At 40.9% G+C, this 22919-nt stretch overlaps 2 protein-coding genes across 2 annotated transcripts; one reads left to right on the top strand and one right to left on the bottom strand.

Moving 5' to 3' along the window:
* Positions 1-746: 746 nt before the first annotated feature.
* On the top strand, positions 747-20347 carry LOC138371908 (uncharacterized). The gene is made up of 5 exons (XM_069336958.1): positions 747-1054; positions 1170-1283; positions 1392-1448; positions 1632-1825; positions 20156-20347. The coding sequence occupies exons 1-5, from the start codon at positions 850-852 to the stop codon at positions 20345-20347; spliced, it is 762 nt and encodes a 253-aa protein (XP_069193059.1). The 5' UTR covers positions 747-849.
* A 1713-nt stretch (positions 20348-22060) lies between these two features.
* LOC138371909 (craniofacial development protein 2-like) lies at positions 22061-22420 on the bottom strand. The gene has a single exon (XM_069336959.1). The coding sequence runs from the start codon at positions 22418-22420 to the stop codon at positions 22061-22063; it is 360 nt and encodes a 119-aa protein (XP_069193060.1).
* Positions 22421-22919: the final 499 nt, after the last annotated feature.

Raw genomic sequence — 22919 nt, forward strand, 5'->3', positions numbered from 1 at the left:
ATGTAGCTCTTTAGGGCTTCCAGGAGAACTCTACGGACATATTTTACATGTTTTCAACTTACAAAATCGTCTATGTAAGCCTTAGTTATTCATATAAATTTAGAAAATCACCTGTGTAAGTCATGGTTTTCAAGTCTCGTACATCACACCCCCCTCCCTCCCTCCCCCCCTTACCTCGCAATCTGTCGCGTCACCTTTATTTACTTTACGCCCGGCCAGCCAGACATCGCATACAGGGTACCTCTTATCTTATCTTATCCATAATATCTGGACCGTCCCTCCTCTCTCTCTCTCTCCCTCCTCTCTCTCTCTCTCCTCTTCATATTATTCCCTCTTCCTATTTTCTGACATACTAATATTTTATTCCTTTTTCATTAACCAGTCAGTTTTATACAAATCAACCGAAGCATCTCAATGTAACCTTTAATACTGAAACTGTCTCAGAGACTATCTAAGCTGGCCCCAGCTACCTGCCCCAGGCTATCTGCCCGAGGCAATCATCACCTGATTATCTGCCCCAGACATCCACCAGTCATTGGCGGCGTTCGCCACCGTAATAATTTATATATATATACATTAAGCGTTAATAAAACTTATTTATTTATTTATAATTTATTTAGTCATCTAATTCATAGTTTACACAATTTATAATAAAAGAGTTTATTCCCAGTATTCGCCAATCATTCTCGCTATTAATAAAACAGCCAAACGCTGACTCAGGGGCACACTATCATTATTACGCTCATTCAGGGGCCCCCTCAGATCGCCAAAGTCTCAGAGGCCTACACTTTCAGTCAACATTCAATCTTCATCCTGTTCACAAGGTTCCCCTAGCCTAGTCATATCATCATGTCAGTGTGTCCTCTGTGCCTGTCTCCTATCAACAACGAAATCGTTCATGTGTGCCAAACACGATGTTTAACATGCCTAGGTGAAATGTCCATCAACGCTCTTCAAGAATGCAGACTGTACTGTATAGGATGCAATGGGCCTACACCGCCTGGACATTTTGACGTAACCTGTACCAGCTGTGGACAACTCTATTGTGCAAATCGTAAGTACCGCTTCTTCTCGCACATTCAATAAACTTTCAAAGAAAATATATATCCGAAACACACATACACACATACATACAGACAGTCAATTTATATATATTATTTTCATTTCAGTTCATGGTTCTACTTCCTGCCCATACTGTCGTTTCTCCGTTAACCGGGAACCTCCCACCGAAGCCAGAAACGTCATTGAACCTCCACCCAAACGCCGTCGCATCATAAATAACCGTACGTTTTCACAATAATTTTCGTAATTTTAAAAGTTATTAATTGTATATTTTAACAAGTGTATAAACAAGTAATAAGTACTCATACAAAAAAATATTTCCATTACAGGAGTTCCTATTCGTGATCAAGAGAATCTCATACTTGGTGGAATCAACATCCCAGCTCGTAAGTAATATTATTATTTATCTGTAATTCAGTTTTTCCTCTTATTTAAACTTTTTGTTTTTCCTCTTAATAATAATTCCTCTTATTTACACAATATTTTCCTATTAAGGTTTTCAAATCCTCTTATTGTTTTCAAATGTGTTTTCCTCTTAATGTTTATTCATTGCTAATATTATATTACAGAATCGCCCCTGGATTCAACCCAACCCTCTGAGTGGAGCACACCTGTACGCAGTCAACCCCAGCTGTCCCAGGAGCTAGAAGAAGATGCACCAGACGGCAACCAGCATGCATCTTCAGATGAAGAAGAAGAAGACAATCAACCCCCTGTTCACGACATATCAGATGAAGAAGTCAACGCTCCAGATTCCCCAGAGGTACTTAACTTAGATAACGTTGTTCCGCGAGTGTTAGAAGTCATTAACCATTTCGAAGGTTCTTTCTCGAGACATTCGTTCTCCATTCCCGGACATTTAGACGCTGACCCCAGCGTATATATAAATAGGTATAGGGAATTTTTTATAGAATATATAGACAATCAGTTCAGACAAATACAGGAAGAATTCCCTCCCTCATTTCACATTTACCCTGATGTAAGCCTAATTTTGCAAAAACTTAATCATGCCGACGATCAATATGAAATATTAGATGAAGTATTTTCAATTAGAGGCGAAACTCAGACTGTTACGCAGGAAGAGGTGGAAGTTCTTGTAAATTCATGGGTTGACGAAATGTCTGCTAAAATTGACGAATGCCTAAAAAATGTCCAATCCTCAAGTGTAGGAATTCATTCCATGTCAGGCTTTGCCATTAATTTTTCATATATTCGCCACCCTATGCACCTTGGATCTTACGTACCATATCCTGCGAAATTAAGGGGTAAAGAATCAGTATTTAATCCTGAAAGTGAAGGAGATGAGTGTTTGTTACAGTGCATTGCCGCATATAAAAACTTAGCGTTGGGCAGGACTATGGATAACGTTAGACATCATTACAAAAACCTTCGATGGTGTAGAAGATTCGTAGTATGGGCAGATGAAATCAGATTCCCCGTATCATTTGATAACCTTAAGAAAATAGAGAAGCTTAACAAAATTTCTATTTATATTTATACAATAACTCATGAAAGTAACAGATACTATCTTAGTTTAGCTAGGAAAAGCCAGGAAAAGTATGCCGATAAAGTCCCTTTGTTGTTATTAGAAGGCAAGCATCTCTGTCTGATCAAGGACTTTGATAAATTTGTAAAGAGTATTAACCACCATTCTGGAAGGATTCCTAACACTCATAAATTCTGTAAAATTTGCCTTTTGCATGCTCCCTTAGATGAAATTCAGGCTCACGAAGAGTCATGCACTGTATCCCAAGTATTTTCGTTCTATAATCCTAGTGATAAAATCAGTTTTAAAAATTACGGTAGGACCTATAGCCCAACTCACACCGCCTATTACGATTTTGAATGTCTATTAGACCGTCAAAATCCTAGAGGCATGGTGGAATGTAAGCATAAAGCAATTGCTTATGCTTACATGATTTTAGACAGGGAATTCAATGTCGTAGAAACGTATTCATACGTAGGTCCAGATGCGGTCAATCATTTTATTACAAAGCTAGAAGCCTCATGGAAAGCTATTCATGCTCAGCTCCCCAACTTCCCTAAGAACTTGTCTAGAGAACAGGAAAGAATGTTTCAAAGACAAAATACGTGTCAATTGTGTCATCAAACTTTCAAGGATAAGAAAGATAAACATAGACATCATAATCATGCTATTCAGGAAAATAATTACTTAGGTGCTTATTGTGCTCGTTGCAATTTACAATGTAAAAATGCTCGTAGATACTTGACCACATTTTCCCATAATGCTGCCTATGATCTTGGAATTATACTTAAAGAACTGTCCAAAAATCCTCACCGCGATGTAGAAATTCTAACCAAGGAAGGATTGAAATTTATGCAAGTCATCATAGGTAAACTTAAATTCCTAGATAGCCTAGCTCTCCTTAATGGGTCATTAGGAACCTTAGCAAGCGAGCACGTTGCCGGTAAGAAACCCACCAAGTACACTGAACACATACTAAATGGCGTATCCGATGAAGCTAAAGCTCTGTTAATTAAAGGTAAACAAAGCCTATGTTATGATTATATTTCTTCCATGGACGTGTTAGACGAACCTCAGCTCCCTTCGCGAGATAAGTTTTACAATGTTTTACATGACTCTCCACTGTCTGAAGAAGATTATAACAATGCTCTTAAAGTATTTAATTTAGGGAACTGTACAAACATCAAGGATTACCTCATGTTATATTTAAAAGTTGACGTGGGAATGCTAGTTGATATATTTACACTTTGGCGAACATCACTGAAAGAAATTTATGAACTAGATATTGTTTTCTATGTATCACTTCCTAGTTATGCTTGGGACGCGTTCTTATTTAAATCAAAAGTTGTACTTGACTATGTGTATGATCAGAATATATATGATTTGTTGAGAAGGAATCTTAGAGGAGGGTTCACATCTTCCATTAGACAATTTACACAGGCTGTTAACGAGCACACTACATCTAACCCTAGCTCTGATGACGATACTCATATTTTGTACCTCGACTTTAACAGCCTATATGCAGCGTGCATGGCTGAGGTACTTCCCCAGGGAGGGATTAGACAATTAACTGACCTTGAGCGGGATACCTTATTAGGGCAAGGGTTACAACATATCCCCTGTAATCAAGACAAAGGCTATTGGATTTTATGCGATACAAAACATGTATCTCCCGAGGTAGCCAGGTATACTGATGATCTGCCCCTTGTACTGTCTCATACTAATATAACGGAGGAGTTTTTGTCAGAGTACAGTAAGAAAACCCTTAATGATGAAAAACGTAAGCTCCCACCTAAAAATACTAAGTTAATTGCATCCCACTTGCCCCAAAACGACTACTTAGTAAGCCTTGATTTCCTGCAATTGCTATTAAAACTTGGACTAGAAGTTGAACGAGTAAAAACAATCTATGAATTTAAACAGGCTCCCTATTTAAAAGATTTTATTTCAACCAACATTCGAGAACGAGCCAATACCACCTGTAAAGTTAAAGGAAAAGCTTTTAAACTCATAAGTAATAGTCTGTACGGGAAATCAATGACAAATATATCTAGATATGCTAATACTCACCATCTAGTAACGACAAAACATTCATTCTTAACTCATGCAAGAAACCCTTTGTATAAACGAGCTGTCTCTTTAGGTCAAGATAGGGTTCTCTGTACAGTAATGAAAGACATCCTTAAAGTTACCACTCCTTCTTACATGGGATATCAGATCTTGCAGATAGCCAAGAGGCGTTTATACGAGTTCTGGTATAATGTAGTTAAAGCCCATTATGGGGAGAGAGCTAGACTAATTTATACGGATACAGACTCATTCATATTTACTCTGACCTGTAAAGATGCTTTCCAAGAAATGACAAAAGCTCCTCTAGTAGATTATATGGATTTCAGTAATTTCGACAAAGATCATCCCATGTATTCTGCTACTCGCAAAGGTGAACTAGGACTCCTCAAGTCAGAAGTAAAGCAGAAAATCATAACTGAATTAATTGCACTCAAGCCTAAAACTTACTCTCTCCTAACCCTTGATAATGAACATTTATGTAAATGTAAAGGGATTCATTATCACCAACAAAAGAAAATAACACATGCATCTTTTCAGAACACATTAGAGACAAATACAACTTTTAATTTTGTATCCCGATCTATTCGTAATGTTAATGGACAGATATGCACGTGTAAAACAACTAAGCGCGGTCTGTCAGCTTTTGATGACAAGAGGTACCTCATTAGTCCCACAGAGTCATTAGCTTACGGTCACCCAGACATTCCAGAGCGTGAGGTACAGGTACAGGTAGAGGAAGAGGTACAGGAAGAGGTACAGGTAGAGGAAGAGGTGCAGGTAGGGGATCCAGTAATTGTAGATAATCCCCAACCAAGACGTCAATTTTTCCCCATTTTTAATCTTTGGGAAAAGCGGGATAGAGTCGCTCAGCAATTATTCCCTAACAACAACTAAGTCTGTTACTGTATTGTCTATGTATTATCTATAACTATATTCAAATGTCTATGATAATGTATATTCTATGATTTGTTACTGTATTGGATATGATTTGTTACTGTATTGGATATGTTATGACTATGATTTAATGTCTATGATAATGTATATTCTATGATTTTAATACTGTATTTGATATGTTCAAATTGCTATTTTAAGACTATGATTTATTTGTTACTGTATTGGATATTGTATATTCTATGATTTTATTACTGTATTTAATATGAAAAAATGACTATGATTCAAATGTCTATAATAATGTATATTCTATGATTTTATTACTGTATTTGATATGAAAATGACTATGATTCAAATGTCTATAATAATGTATATTCTATGATTTTATTACTGTATTGGATATGTTATGACTATGATTTTATTGGCTATGATATTGTATATTCTATGATTTTATTACTGTATTTTATATGTTATGACTATGATTTTATTGGTTATGTTTAAATAAAACTCGAATGTAGATTTCGTTTAAATACTCCTTTCATTATATATTTGTAGTTAGTCTATTGAATCCTAGCAACATGGAAGGGCAGAAAAAAGTTATTACTGAATCCCAGTTGAATATATTTAGTGAGCCGTCAAGAATTATTATTGCTGGATTTTCAAATGGTGGGAAGAGCTATTTATGTGCTAAAATGATAGAGAAATATCAGCAGAACTTTGCAAAAATAATTATCTGTGGAAGCGGGTATAAAGAGTTGAGAACTAATCCACTTATTAAACATAAGATATCTTTTTACTCTGAAATTGTAAACCCGTTAGATGATCGTGATCCAGAGGACACATCTCATATATTAGTTGTTTATGATGACTTGTATGTTGAATCTACAAACTCTAAAATAGTAAGTGACATATTTACTAAGGGACGGCATGAGAACATCTCTGTTATTTTTATAACCCAAAATATATTTTTCAGTGGGAAATTTTCTAGATCTATAAGTTTAAATGCTTCTCATTTTATTCTGCTTAAATCAAGAGACTTGTCCCAGATAGAAACATTAGGCAGACAAATATTCGGAAAACAAGATGCCAAGAAATTTTTAGATATATATAAGAAAGTGATTTCTCGACAGTATGGGTATTTACTTGTTGACTTGGGCGTTAAAACACCTGAATCCATAATATTTAGGGGAAATATTGTAAATGAACCCCCATATGAAATAGTGTATCAATGGTGAACATTACACAAACTCTTAATAAGATATACAATGACCCCAAGTCCATAGGTGGGTTTGGTGGCGTTTTAAAATTGTATAAGGCTGCAAAGAAAACAATCCCTGAAATAACTATAAAAGATGTGAAAGCCTATTTAAAAACGTCTAATGCTTATACCTTACATCTATTAAAAAAACGTAAATTTAAACGAAGACGTATCTTAGCACCTAGACCTAAGGCTTTCTTTACCAGTGACTTGGCTGATATGACATTGTTAGCTAAGCACAACAACGATATTAAATATTTATTAGTTTGTGTTGATATATTTTCAAGGTTTGCACATGTAGTTCCACTATCCACTAAATCAGGTCAGAGTGTAAGTGAAGCCATGAAAGCTGTTCTGGATTTACCTTCATCAAAAGGTGTAAGGAAGCTTAACACTGATAAGGGCGGTGAATTCTATAATAAATATATGAAACGATTGTTAGACAGTAAAAACATTGATCTGTACAGTGTATTTTCTCAGGAAACTAAAGCCAGCATTGCAGAGAGATTTATAAGAACATTGAAAACTAAGATATATAAATATTTAACGGCTTATAACACCTTAACCTATATAAATGTTTTACCTGATATGGTTAAAACGTATAATAGAACACCACATAGAGGATTAAAGGGGAAAATACCTATTGATGTACATGCTTTATCTTCGCCTCGAGATGTGACTAGGCAATTTAAGCTCATGTATAAAGGAGAGCAGCAGACTAAGCCACGCATCAGTAATCATCTGTCTGTGGGAGATACAGTACGGCTTGCCTTATCTAATCGTATTTCAAAGTTCAAAAGAGGTTTTCATCAACAGAACACTAAGGAAATATTTACAATTGCTCAAATTGATACTAAACAACCCGTGCCTTTATATTATCTAAAGGACTTAAATAATAGACTTATAGAAGGCGGATTTTATAGAGAGGAGTTGACTCCCACCTACTTGTCAGATACATTTGAAATTGAGAGAATTATAAGTAAACGTAAAGTTGGTAATACTACTTTATATAAAGTTAGATACGTCGGTTACGACAGTTCATTTGATCAGTGGGTGAATTCAGATGACGTGAAGAAACTATGAAGAAGCAGCCCTTAGTTAGCAAGTATCGTGGATTTATTGAACTATTAGCTAGATTAGGTTATAATTCTAGGAAAAAGTTAATTAAGACTCTTAAAAAGGAACATATACTTTGCTTATCAGAAATATTTAATAATTTCTTAAAAAATAAAATTGAAGTTGGGAAGCCTATTTTAAAGAGACTTTCTAAATATAGAGCTCTACTCCATACATTAGCCTGTAAGAAGAAAGCTATTTCACTCAAGAAAGACATATTAACGAGTAAAAGAGGAGGTAATTTATTGGGCATTTTACTTCCCATAGCTATAAATTTCATTTCAAGGCTATTTAATAAGGAATAATGAAAGAATTCTATCTTGTACCACGAAAAGCTATTGATCAACAGAAGCCTACGGCAGTAAGTGTTGAGAAGCCTACAACGACAGTGAGAACAAATCCTGTTATACAACACTTGATAGACTTAAGATTAAAGCTTAAGGATTATGATTTTGCTGTCTCCTTGTTAAATTATTTTAATACAACTGGACTTGTAAAGTGGGATGAGGAAGGGAACATTACATCACCAGTTACTGGGATCAATATTGTTGATGACGTTATAGGCAGGATGTGCACTCCGAAATTGTTATTCCCAGAAGATAAACTGCCAATTGCAAAGTTGTTCTTCTCTTTGACATCTACACCTAAGAATTTATTTAGAAATGTAGATGCGAAAAATCAAGTGTTTTCTCCTCCAAGTTTGAAGAGGAAGATCAAGGCTGTAGATGAAGGAGAGTCTACCTGGATATCATATTAAGGTGAGTTTCTGTTTATTTTTATCATTTACTATTAGTCTACAGGATGGATAGTTACGTTATATATGCAGCGAGTAACTCTGATACTGATGTATTTAAAAACAATGCCCCCAATGCTTTTGAAAATAGATTACATAATCAGCTGCCTTTAGACCCGAATAAAGCTTATGAAGTGTGCCTGAAGAATATATTCCTGCCTCCATCTTATTTCGCTGTTAGGAGGAATGACCCGGAAAGTTTTATTTCAGTTCAACTTCTAGTGTCTAATAAAAGTTTATCTGATTTGAGTACGGTGAATACATCTTTCAATTTAAAGTCGGATATTTTAGCCAGTGATAATTGCATAGAGCTAACGACTATTTTAAATAGAGAAATTTCTACTATATTTTCAAAAGGTTCACTGAGTTTTATAGGACCCGTACTTAATTATAATTTCCCAGATCACGGGGACGTTTATATGAAATATGATTCGAGTATTAATCGAATTAAGTTTAATGCAGCATTTAGTGAGAAGTTGTTAAAATTATTTATTACAAAGGGTGGAAAATTAGTTGTTCGAATTTCTTTATCTTTCGGTCGAAATATATGTAAAGTTATTGGAGCTGAAGTAGGTAAAGCCTATGATATTTTTATTATGAATAAGCCACCTAATAACAGGTTATTTGTACAAGATACTTGCTATTATCATCCTAGGCCAGGAGGCCGTATAGATTTCTTGTGTGTATATTGTGATAAGGTGCAGCCCACCATGTTTGGTAATCAGATTGTAAATATCTTGGATGTTGTTTCGTTTCAAAGTAATGTAACACACAGGAAATTATATAAACCTTTAAATACGACTAATATTGATGGCATCAGTATTAGATTAACAGATCAAGATGGGGAGCCTGTATATTTTGAAAAGGATGGATGTACGATTGCAGTATTACATATTAGACCCGTTGATATATAATGGCATGAGTAGAGGGAGTTTATCATTCTCTCTTGGCCTGTTTAAACATGAGGGTCGGGTTTGTACCGCTGTCTGTTGACGAGGTAGGGCGATTTATCGCTCCTCGAGGGAAGAGAGGTGGAGCACTGGGCGATATTACTGTTTTTGATAGAAGACATTTAAGAGGAGGTGGAATATTAAGTTTCTTAACTGGTCTAGCAACTCCTTTCCTATTAAAAACTATCATGCCAGCTGCATTGACAATGGGACAGAATGTTTTGCAGGATATAAATGCCGGTCAAGGTACTTTGAAAGATTCAATTAGAAAACGCGGTATGGAAACATTGAAAAGTATAGGTCCTAAATTGTTAGCAGGTGGCCGAATAACGAAAAGAAAAACGAAAAGACCTGCCTATATAAAGAAAATGGATAGATATAAAGACGTGTTTTCATAAAAACAGTACTAGTTGTATGCTAGACGCAGACATGATGAGTGTAAATGCTCCTAGTGCAGCATTGCAAGTTCCTTTAGAAAATTATACAGCTGCTATAAGCGATGGCTTTCCTAAAGTTAGTCCTCATAGAATGGTTGAAAGTACGATATTTTCAAGACAGACACAGGATATTTTACCTGTGAATTCAAGTATTAACAATAAATTTAAAGACTCTTATATTGAATTTCGTATCCCGGGAGTTAAGGGTCAATTTATTGATCTTTCGAGCTTGACGCTAGAACTGATGGTTGAATTAACGGGACCTGACGGAATTACGGCTTTAGCGGATATTAAAAATGCATCAATAGTTAATGGCTTGTCCCAGACAATGTTTAAAGCTGTAACTGTTTATTTAAATGAGCAAGTGGTGGAAACTAATTCACTATTTTCTTATTTATCATATGTAAAGCTAATGACGACGCTTTCTGAATGTAAAGCTGAAAGATTTAAAGAACTGACGTATTTCTATAATGATGTTTTCCCTGAAAAATATGATTTAGATTATTTTAAGAATGCCTCAGAAGACCTTAAATCTAGATTTGTAAAGTTAAAAACTGATGGAGTAAATTGCTGCTTTAAACTGCTATTGGACATTACAACTTTGAGCGAATATCTTTTGGATGGAATTGATATTCGTTTGAGATTAGAACTTAACAGTGATCCGTGGGTTATAAACAGTATTGAATCTGGATATAAGTTTAACATAAAACTAGCTAGAATGTGGATTGATCGGATAACTCCATTTGCATCTGGATTGGAGGCTATTAATAGAGCTCTGGCTGAACAAAATACGCCAGTTACATATACGTTTGATAAGACACTCCACAAGACGTTCATTCTCGGTAATGGGCAGCAGAGATTAAGTATTGACCAGCCATGGGGGAGCATTATCCCAGATAAATTATTTATTATGATGATGGATATGGAAGCAATATCAGGAGCGTATACACTTAATCCACTTTATTTCGATCACTGCGATTTATCTAATGTATATATTACACGTGATGGGACAAACTTATTTAATATAACTTGCAAGTTCCCGAATAAATGTTCGAAACTATTCTACGAGACTCAAAATACAGTAGGCTTTAATGCTTGCAATACCTTGACATATAATTCATTTATAAAAGGAAGAACATTACTGGCATTTAGACTAACGCCTGAGGAATTGAGAGATACCCTTCCTATAGAGGCTTCGGGCAACCTGAGAATTACATTAGAATTTGCTGTTCCAGCGAAATCATATAAAGTTATTATTTTATTCGGAATTACAACGGGAGTATTGAGAATTTATTCCGATAGGCGAGTTGTGTGTGATACAAGAGCATGAACTGCAAACAAATTAATACGGCATTGAACGATATGAAAGGTAGTAAAGCTAAATATATTGGATGCTATTTAGCGACGGATATATATAGAATAATGAAGCAAATACGGGACAGACCGATTATGTTTATAATAAATACCTTAGGAAGAGACTCTAAGGAAGTAATGGGTCACTGGATTGCTGTATATAAATCTAAACGGAAAATAGTTATACTCGATTCATATGGAATAAATGTGTATTCGCCATATATTTCGGAGTTTTTAAATTATTATAAAGACCGTGATGTATACACGTTTACAGAGAGACTTCAGAGTTTAAATACTTACGTATGCGGGCTATATGCGATGTTTTTCTGTTACCATCTTTCAAACAAGGATCTAAAAACTGCAATAAAGCTATTTGAAACTAGTTTTACTTATGGAGAATATATGCAGAATGATAGGAACGTAATGAGGCTATCTTATGCTTTATTTAAAAATATGCCGAGCTGCTATGAAACGCTGTGTTATGATAAGAGCGATATTTGTTGGAAAATGTGCTTGGAGACGACTGGCTGAATGAGGCTATAACAAATTATCTAACGGAAAATGGTGAGTACATTTGTTTCGAGGTTTTATGTGTCTGATAAATATTGTACATGTGTAAACGCTATCTGAAACTGTTATTCTTTATTTACAGAGATGAAGAGTGAATAGGATGGATATTATACAAGCGGATTGAGGAGCGAGCTTCTTAGAACTTCGGGCTAAATGAATCGTTTATTATAAATTGTGTAAACTAAGAATTAGATGACTAAATAAATTATAAATAAATAAATAAGTTTTATTAACGCTTAATGTATATATATATAAATTATTACGGTGGCGAACGCCGCCAATGACTGGTGGATGTCTGGGGCAGATAATCAGGTGATGATTGCCTCGGGCAGATAGCCTGGGGCAGGTAGCTGGGGCCAGCTTAGATAGTCTCTGAGACAGTTTCAGTATTAAAGGTTACATTGAGATGCTTCGGTTGATTTGTATAAAACTGACTGGTTAATGAAAAAGGAATAAAATATTAGTATGTCAGAAAATAGGAAGAGGGAATAATATGAAGAGGAGAGAGAGAGAGAGGAGGGAGAGAGAGAGAGAGGAGGGACGGTCCAGATATTATGGATAAGATAAGATAAGAGGTACCCTGTATGCGATGTCTGGCTGGCCGGGCGTAAAGTAAATAAAGGTGACGCGACAGATTGCGAGGTAAGGGGGGGAGGGAGGGAGGGGGGTGTGATGTACGAGACTTGAAAACCATGACTTACACAGGTGATTTTCTAAATTTATATGAATAACTAAGGCTTACATAGACGATTTTGTAAGTTGAAAACATGTAAAATATGTCCGTAGAGTTCTCCTGGAAGCCCTAAAGAGCTACATACGTTACTTGAATTTGTCCCATAAGGCCTTAACAAACTTCTAAGTCTCGGAAATTATTTTCTCATAAGAATTCCATACTTCTAAAATCTGTGACACAAAATTTACCTGAAAACCCTGGCTCACACGCGAGATATTGGAACCTAAAAACTTTGGCTCACACAGACGATATTGGAATCTGAAAACCATGGCTCACACAGACGATTTTTGACCTGAAAACCCTGAAAACCATGGCTCACACAGACGATTTTTTCCCCCAAAAAAAAAATCGTCTGTGCGTTGCCATCCCTACTACTTACAGATTCCTGAGCCTATCGGGCTCTGTCATATCTACACTTGAAACTGTGTATGGAGTCAGCCTCCACCACATCACCCCCTAATGCATTCCATTTGTCAACCACTCTGACACTAAAAAAGTTCTTTCTAATATCTCTGTGGTTCATTTGGGCACTCAGTTTCCAAGTGTGTCCCCTTGTGTGTGTTCCCCTTGTGTTAAATAGACTGTCTTTATCTACCCTATCAATCCCCTTCAGAATCTTGAATGTGGTGATCATGTCCCCCCTAACTCTTCTGTCTTCCAGCGAAGTGAGGTTTAATTCCCGTAGTCTCTCCTCGTAGCTCATACCTCTCAGCTCGGGTACTAGTCTGGTGGCAAACCTTTGAACCTTTTCCAGTTTAGTCTTATCCTTGACTAGATATGGACTCCATGCTGGGGCTGCATACTCCAGGATTGGCCTGACATATGTGGTATACAAAGTTCTGAATGATTCTTTACACAAGTTTCTGAATGCCGTTCGTATGTTGGCCAGCCTGGCATATGCCGCTGATGTTATCCTCTTGATATGTGCTGCAGGAGACAGGTCTGACGTGATATCAACCCCCAAGTCTTTTTCTTTCTCTGACTCCTGAAGAATTTTCTCTCCCAGATGATACCTTGTATCTAGCCTCCTGCTCCCTACACCTATCTTCATTACATTACATTTGGTTGGGTTAAACTCTAACAACCATTTGTTCGACCATTCCTTCAGCTTGTCTAGGTCTTCTTGAAGCCTCAAACAGTCCTCTTCTGTTTTAATCCTCATAATTTTAGCATCGTCCGCAAACATTGAGAGAAATGAATCGATACCCTCCGGGAGATCATTTACATATATCAGAAACAAGATAGGACCGAGTACAGAGCCCTGTGGGACTCCACTGGTGACTTCACGCCAATCGGAGGTCTCACCCCTCACCGTAACTCTCTGCTTCCTATTGCTTAGATACTCCCTTATCCACTGGAGCACCTTACCAGCTACACCTGCCTGTCTCTCCAGCTTATGTACCAGCCTCTTATGCGGTACTGTGTCAAAGGCTTTCCGACAATCCAAGAAAATGCAGTCCACCCAGCCCTCTCTTTCTTGCTTAATCTGTGTCACCTGATCGTAGAATTCTATCAAGCCTGTAAGGCAAGATTTACCCTCCCTGAATCCATGTTGGCAATTTGTCACGAAGTCCCTTCTCTCCAGATGTGTTACCAGGTTTTTTCTCACGATCTTCTCCATCACCTTGCATGGTATACAAGTCAAGGACACTGGCCTGTAGTTCAGTGCCTCTTGTCTGTCGCCCTTTTTGTATATCGGGACCACATTCGCCGTCTTCCATATTTCTGGTAGGTCTCCCGTCTCTAGTGACTTACTATACACTATGGAGAGTGGCAAGCAAAGTGCCTCTGCACACTTTTTCAGTACCCATGGTGAGATCCCATCTGGACCAACAGCCTTTCTAACATCCAGATCCAGCAGGTGTCTCTTGACCTCCTCTCTCGTAATTTCGAACTCCTCCATGGCCGCCTGGTTTACCTCCCTTTCTCCTAGCACAGTGACCTCACCCTGTTCTATTGTGAAGACCTCCTGGAACCTCTTGTTGAGTTCCTCACACACCTCTCTGTCATTCTCTGTATACCTGTCCTCGCCTGTTCTAAGTTTCAATACCTGTTCTTTCACTGTTGTTTTCCTTCTGATGTGACTGTGGAGTAGCTTTGGTTCGGTCTTGGCTTTGTTTGCTATATCATTTTCAAAATTTTTCTCTGCTTCTCTTCTCACCCTGACGTACTCATTCCTGGTTCTCTGGTATCTCTCTCTGCTTTCTGGTGTTCTGTTATTCCGGAAGTTCCTCCACGCCTTTTTGTTCAGTTTCTTTGCTTCCATACATGCCCTATTATACCATGGATTCTTCTGTTGCTTCTCGGATTTTTCCCTTTGGGGCCGGGATGAATCTGTTTACTGCCTCCTGACACTTTTGGGTAACATAGTCCATCATACCCTGTACAGACTTGTCTCTGAGGTCTGTGTCCCAAGGTATTTCACTTAGGAAACTTCTCATCTGTTCATAATTCCCCTTTCGGTATGCCAGCCTTTTGATTCCTAGTTCTTTTTGGGGGGAGATAAGTCCTAGCTCTACCAGGTACTCAAAGTTCAATACACTGTGGTCACTCATTCCCAAGGGCGCTTCCATCTTAACTTCCCTTATATCCCATTCATTTAGGGTAAATATCAAATCAAGCATTGCTGGTTCATCTTCTCCTCTCATTCTTGTTGGTTCTTTGGTGTGCTGGCTTAGAAAGTTTCTTGTTGCCACGTCCAGCAGCTTAGCTCTCCATGTTTCTGGTCCTCCATGCGGGTCTCTGTTCTTCCAATCTATCTTCCCATGGTTGAAGTCTCCCATAATTAGTAGTCCAGATCCATTCCTGCTAGCAGCAGAAGCTGCTCTTTCTATTATGTTAATGGTGGCCATGTTGTTTCTATCATATTCCTGTCTAGGTCTTCTGTCATTTGGTGGTGGATTATATATGACTGCGACTATAATTTTTTTCCCTCCATTTGTTACAGTACCTGCTATGTAGTCACTGAAACCTTCACAGCCCTGAATATCCATCTCCTCAAAATCCCAGCCTTTTCTTACCAGCAGAGCTACACCACCCCCACCTCTTCCTTCCCTCTCTTTCCTCATAACATAATAGTCCTGTGGGAACACTGCATTTGTTATCGTTTTCGTGATCTTTGTTTCTGTGAGGGCTATTATGTCTGGGTTTTCCTCTAGTACCAGTTCTCCAAGCTCATTTGCTTTATTTGTAATTCCATCTATGTTAGTGTACATCGCTTTGAGGCTCACTTTCTTCTGTCCCTTCTCAAATCGCCTCCTTGGTGAGTGTTCTGCTGGTGGGGGAGGCTGTTCCATGGGTGTGAGGACCTGTGAGGTGGATAACAGGGTCTCAGAGGATACTGGGATGAGGGGCGGGGGATCCAGTGAAGGGGGAGGGACAGGGAGGGTATGGGGTGAAAGGGGAGGGAGAACGGGAAGGAAAGGGGGGGAGGGAGGACTCGGGAGGAGGGGAGGGGTAGAAGGGTGGGGATTGGGTGTGGGGGGAGGGAGATTTGGCTGAACATTTGAGTGGGGGCAGGGAGGGTTTGGGGTAGGGGGGTTTTTTATGCAGAGGAGGAAGGCGGGGTTGTCCTCCCTTCTGGTGTTACTGGGTAGCTGGTTGTGGGCTCCCCCCTCGCCTCTGGGGGTGTTGTGTTGGGAGCTGTGACTTCCTGGTTTTCCCCTCTCGCCCTGCACCTCTTCCTTGCTTCTGCCGCCACGGCTCTCTCCTCCCTTGTCATGTCTCTCTGGAGGAATACATTTTTGAATTTTCCCATGTTTTTCAGGGAGCTCTTCCTTGATAGGATCTTCTCCTTTGTGTTCTCGTTTGCAAACACTATCTTTATCATTCGGTCTCGGTCTTTGTTGTACCGGCCTAGCCTGAAAACCTTCTCAATGCTATGCTCAGCCCCTTCCATATCTAGTGCCTTTAGTACTTCATTCACTGCTGCTTTGTCCTTGTCATTCCACTCTGTCCTATTAGATCCTTCCTGCTCCTTAATACCCACAGCAACCACTGATCTGTTCCTTTCCAGCAGTTGGCTAGTGGAGCGTGCCGCCTCCTGCGAGGTGGCTGCTTTCATGGCCACCTCCATCACTGCAGTCATTACTTAAGAGTTATTTTTTTTTAGTATTTCCGCAAATGTTGCTTTTATTGTGGCATTCTCATCCAGAAAACTATTACCACCTTCTCCCTGGGTGGTTTTCTGATTCTCAGCCTCGATACCATTCTCTTTGAGGGCTCTAATCTCCTCCTTTGCTGCTGTCAGCTCTCTTTTCAGGTTGCTTATTTCGTTCTTCATTTCCTGCATCATTTCTTGCATCTCACTCTTGATGTCCTCCAGAAACTGGGCGAACATTTCCTTCATCTCGTCACCTTGGCTCTTTCCTGTTCCCCTGGGACCTCTGGCTGCCATGCTTGACCCTGTTGGGATGGGGGAGGTAGAGAGAGAGAGAGAGGAAGAGAGAGAGAAAGAGAGAGAGAAAGGGAGTGATAAAGGGAGAGATAAATGGGTGGGTGGGGGAGGATCCGACCCTTCCACTGAAGTGAGAAGAAAGTAGAAGGGGAGGGGGGGGGAGGAGATGGAGAGAGAGGCGGGAGGGAGAGAGAGGAGAGGGAGAGAGTGGGTGAGGGAGAGAGCGGGTGAGGGAGAGAGTGGGTGAGGGAGAGAGCGGGTGAGGGAGAGAGGGGTAGGGGGAGGTGTGTGTGTGTGTGTGGGCAGAGAGGGAGGGGGAAGGAAAGAGAGGGAGGGAGAGGGGGAGGGAGGGAGGGGGAGAGAGAGAGAGAGAGAGAGAGAGAGAGAGAGAGAGAGAGAGAGAGAGAGAGAGAGAGAGAGAGAGAGAGAGAGAGAGAGAGAGCAGGAGAGAGAGAGCAGGAGAGAGATAGTGGGAGTGGGAGAGTGGGAGAGTGGGGAGGGGAAGAGTGTGTGTATGGGCGATGCGGGGGACTGGGGGTGGGGGGGGCGGAGATGGCGACTAAGTCAGGTCAGGTCAGATGGTGGGGTCAAGAGGGGGGGGATAGTAAGGTCCTATCCCAGGTGTTAATGCCTTTTCCCCTGACTGAACAATTATGTGTGTGTGTGTGTGTGCACGTGTGTGTGTGTCTGTTTTAGCGTGTGCACACTTGTGTGCGTGTATACGTACCTGGGCGGGTGTGCTTGTATGTGTCAAGATATCCCTTATGCGTTACCTCTGCCTAAATGAGTCACTCTGAGATTTTTAAATATATATGATATCCTGAACGAGAATTTGATAATCTTTTACCTCAATCTGTACACCTGATTAATTGACCAGAGAGGGGTACATACCAGTCTGCCTCCTGCTCACACAACCAGATGAGTAAGGGCGATGTATGATGACGATGGTTATCCGTCGTTGTCTCCCACTAGGTGATTCACTAAGTGCTGGTAGATTGATGAGGTCGGTTCTTCTCTGTCTACACAAAGCTCTGGAGTCAGTCACTGTATCGTTATGTGACAGTTCACTAATTCACTGTACCACTGATCACAGTCACCACTCAACAGCACAATCAGGTAGTTCCACGGCGGGTCGTCCCACCCGGTCAGGTCACACACTTACATGCACCGGTGATGCCCTAGCTCCACTTTTGGTTTCTTCGCCAAATCTTCGCACTATCGCTAGCGATATGACAATGCTATGTTGCACCCTGCTAGCTACACACTGCGAGAGGCCAAATACTATGATCTAGCCTCTATACTCCTTCAATGTCCCGAGAAATTGACGAATTTCCGCGGACCTCACTAATCGCGTGTGTCTCCTACCGTCTCCCACGTGTGTGTGTGTGTGTGTGTGTGTGTGTGTGTGTGTGTGTGTGTGTGTGCAATCGTGTGAAGTCTGTATTTTTGGATATGTATTTGACAAGTTTTATCTAAAGTCCGGTTTTCCTTCAGGAGACTTTCCTCTCTTGAGTAAATAAACTTATGTTATCAAAAACCTTTTAAATGTCATAAGATATTGAAAGGAATATAAGATAATTACCTAAAGAATACTATAATATTACCATAATTACCTGAACGATTACTATAATATTACCATAATTACCTGAACTATTACTATAATATTACCATAATTACCTGAACTATTACTATAATATTACCATAATTACCTGAACTATTACTATAATATTACCATAATTACCTGAAATATTACTATAATATTACCATAATTTCTTTAATTATTACTATAATTTTACAAAAATTACCTAATTATTACTATAATATTAACATGATTGTCTTTATTAGTACTATAATTTTGCCATAATTACCTTAACTAGAAGTAGGCATCGGTCAACCCCGTGTGGGTTATGGAGTTGTGCCCTGGGTGTGTAGTTGTTATAGTGTAGTTGCATGCTGCGCCTGCTGTGGCTGTGAAGGTCAACCCCGTGTGGGTTATGGAGTTGTGCCCTGGGTGTGTAGTTGTTATAGTGTAGTTGGATGCTGCGCCTGCTGTGGCTGTGAAGGTCAACCCCGTGCGGGTTATGGAGTTGTGTCCTGGGTGTGTAGTTGGATGCTGCGCCTGCTGTGGCTGTGAAGGTCAACCCCGTGTGGGTTATGGAGTTGTGTCCTGGGTGTGTAGTTGTTATAGTGTAGTTGGATGCTGCGCTTGCTGTGGCTGTGAAGGTCAACCTCGTGTGGGTTATGGAGTTGTGCCCTGGGTGTGTAGTTGTTATAGTGTAGTTGGATGCTGCGCCTGCTGTGGCTGTGAAGGTCAACCCCGTGCGGGTTATGGAGTTGTGTCCTGGGTGTCTAGTTGTTATAGTGTAGTTGGATGCTGCGCCTGCTGTGGCTGTGAAGGTCAACCCGAGAATGACAGTCCCAACTACAGCGAGTGCAGGTAAACGCCGAAGCGGGTGCGTCTGACAGTGGTCGAGACCTCCTCTGTTGATGTCGATGCTCATCTGCTTGAGGTCGCGTTTGCAGCCGTCTTTGAAACGCAGCTGAGGTCTTCCGGTGGGTCTCCTTCCTGATGCCAGTTCTCCATACAAGAGGTCCTTTGGTTTGCAGCCATCTTCCATATGTGTGACATGTGCCAGTCATCGCAAGTGTCTCTGTTTCAGGAGAGTGAACATTGAAGGGACTCTTGTTCCCTCGAGTCCTGTATTCTTGGTGACGTGGTCGTTCCACGTGATGTCAAGGATGCGTCTCAGGTTCCGCATGTGAAAAGTATTGAGCCGTCTCTCCTGGCGAGAGCGTAGGGTCCAGGATTCCAAGCCTTGGAGAAGTGTATTCACCACACATGCCATGAAGACTTGTGCCGTGGTGTGCACTGTCAGTTTGGCATTTTCCCAAACGCGCTTTGCGAGCCTGGCCAGTGTTGTTGCGGCCTTCCCGATACGCCTGTTGAGTTCAGTGTCCAGGGAAAGGGTGTCTGAGATTGTGGAGCCCAGGTACACAAACTCGTGAACTGCCTCCAGCACATAGTCTGCTATGTTTACAGGGTAGCTCATTGACGTCTTGTCCCATCACCTGTGTCTTCTTCAGGCTCATTGTCAAGCTGAATGCGGAACAGGCTGCGGCAAAGCGGTTGCTGCAGGCCTTCTGCTGTGTGTATGATCGCTTCGTCGTCGGCGAAGAGGAACTCCCTGAGGATTCGCATCTGTACTTTTGTCTTTGCTCGGAGTCTGGATAGATTATAGAGCTTTCCATCAGATCTTGTACGGAGATAGATGCCCTCTGTGGTTGTTCCAAAGGCATGCTTGACGAGGATCGCGAAGAAGAGGCCAAACAGGGTTGGAGCAAGAACGCACCACTGTTTAACACCACTCTTGATGTTGAATGGTTCAGAAGTTGAGCCGTCGTACACGACCGTGCCCTTCATGTCCTTGTGGAACGATTGTATTATGCTGAGTAGGGTGGGTGGACAGCCAATTTTGGCCAAGATCTTGAAGAGTCCGTCCCTGCTCACGAGGTCGAAGGCCATTGTAAGGTCAATGAAGGCGATGTACAAGGCTTTTCTCTGCTTCCTGCACTTTTCTTGAAGCTGTTTCAGGGTGAACACCATGTCAGTGGTCGACTTCTCTGCTCGGAAACCACACTGTGACTCAGGGTACACTCTTTCAGCAAGAATCTGAAGCCTGACCAAGACGACCCTGGCGAAGAGTTTGCTGACGACGCTGAGGAGGGAGATGCTACGATTGTTGTTGACATCGCTTCTGTCACCTTTATTTTTGTAGAGAGTGATGATGCTTGCATCTCTCATGTCTTGTGGCACCGAGCCCTCCCTCCAGCACTGGCACAGAAGTTCATGAAGCTCAGTTTTAAGTGTTCCACGAGCGCACTTGAGAACTTCAGGCGGAATCCCGTCGTCTCCTGGGGCCTTAACACTTCCTATCGAGGCATGAAATGAACTATTTCCCTATACAATACTGTAGCAAACTATATCTTTTAATGCGACCAGCTGGTGTTCTACTGATCTATTTGGGAGAGGTGAAGATGGTGGCCTTTCCCAGTCACTGCCTAGTCCACACTGATCCTCCCTAGCTCTGCCTTCCTCACAGCTAGTCAGAGCTGGAGGGTATTTCTACACCAGGTTTACCAAGATTACTAAGCGGGGTTTAAATTGAACAACTAGTCTCTGTTGCACTGAACAACCCAGATGGTTGAACTCTTATAAACTGTTGGTAATCGTACAGACATCTTAGGGAAAGGCTATTTCCAATTATAGTATGGCTATTTGAACTTTGAGAATTACTAAATATGGAAGGCTTTGGTGACCCTTGACCCAGGGTCGCCAAAATTGATCCACATCAGAGGCTGGTCCTCTGCTAGTGACGTCACTGACGATGACTTACTCAGTATTCCGACAATTGAGAATACTCTTGATACTTGGACAGGAATACTATTGAATACAATTTGAATGAAGACTTTAATTTCTCTAAATTACTGAATTCTGTAAAATAATTCATTATATGTTGTTTAAGACAAAGGCGCCTGCCATTTTGTAATCTTAACCGCTAATCCAAGGAGAGATGACCGTTTCTCTACTTGAGTCACGTCAAGTACCATCTGACTCCAACTTTCAAAACTCCCATGTCCATGAGAAACTATACTGAATAATTCCCTACAACAAACCTAGTTTGTTACACAGTGTTGAAAATAGTGCTCCTGAGGTATGACCACCTCTCACTTGCACTATCGCAGGGTGGTACAGGAAGGGCAGTTACCAGCGCAGCAGTAATTTCCTCAACCTTATGAAGGTCACGGGTCTTGTTTACGTTAATGCGTGGCCTTCCCTCCTTTGCTCTGTGGATTTTCCGGGGCTGGAACTTTACTCTGCAAATGAAGAGAGAGTGGTCGGTGTCACAATCTGCCCTCTGGAAGCTGCGGGTCAGGTTGACGCTTCTCAGAGTGCTTTGCCCCGTAAGCACCAAGTAGAGTTGGTGCCAATACTTAGACCTGGGTGTCTCCAGGAAACCTTATGCTGGGGCTTGGTGTCGAAGAAGGAGATGATGATGCAGAGATCATGACGACACCAGAACTCCAGGAGGCGCTGCCCACTCTCATGCATCTTCCCAAACTGGCCCAGGTAGGAAGGCCAAGAGCTGTGATCAGAACCAACTCTTGCATTAAAGTCTCCCAGGAAGAAGACTGGCTCTTGTTGAGGTATGTCTCTGAGAGTTAGGCCGAGGTCATCATAGAACTCGCCCTTCGCTTCGGAAGAGGAGATCAGTGTTGGTGCATAGGCGTTGATGAGGCTGACCATTCATGCTGCTGTATGGAGCTGAAGTTTGATGATCCTTGCAGACCCCTCCGTGGCCGGTACTATGGACCCTAACAACCTGTTCCTGATGGCAAAGCCAACGCCATGCTCCCTTACCTCTTCTGGTGGTTTGCCCTGCCAGAAGAAGGTAAAATTCTTCTCCCGTATGCTGCTGGTCGCGGGCAGACGTGTCTCCTGCAAGGCGACTATGTCCATCTGGAGCCTGCGTAGTTCATTGTTGATCACAGATGTCTTGCGGGCATTGTTCACTTCCAGTCGATCTTCCGAGTGATCCGGTGTCATGGTCCTTACATTTCATGTGCCCAGTTTGAAAGCTTGGTAGCTCTGTGTTTGTTTTCTTTTGCCTGGTGCATGGTTGACGATCCACTTATTGGATTGTGGCCCTAAGCCTCACGCACCCAGTGGAGCAGGCGGACCGTGGCGGGACAGCACCTTATTGGCTGGGGGCTGCCCAGCTTGAGGTGGGCGACAGCTGTCCTAT

The sequence above is a fragment of the Procambarus clarkii genome, chromosome 37 (assembly GCF_040958095.1).
Source record: "Procambarus clarkii isolate CNS0578487 chromosome 37, FALCON_Pclarkii_2.0, whole genome shotgun sequence".
Taxonomy (NCBI): Eukaryota; Metazoa; Arthropoda; class Malacostraca; order Decapoda; family Cambaridae; genus Procambarus; species Procambarus clarkii.

Bases quoted from the DNA above. Each gene is read 5' to 3' on its own strand.
- LOC138371909 (XM_069336959.1), bottom strand. From the start codon at position 22,420: ATGGTCAGCCTCATCAACGCCTATGCACCAACACTGATCTCCTCTTCC.
- LOC138371908 (XM_069336958.1), top strand. From the start codon at position 850: ATGTCAGTGTGTCCTCTGTGCCTGTCTCCTATCAACAACGAAATCGTT. The intron at 1,284-1,391 runs GTACGTTTTCAC...TTTCCATTACAG, and splicing joins CCGTCGCATCATAAATAACC to GAGTTCCTATTCGTGATCAA. The intron at 1,449-1,631 runs GTAAGTAATATT...ATTATATTACAG, and splicing joins TGGAATCAACATCCCAGCTC to AATCGCCCCTGGATTCAACC.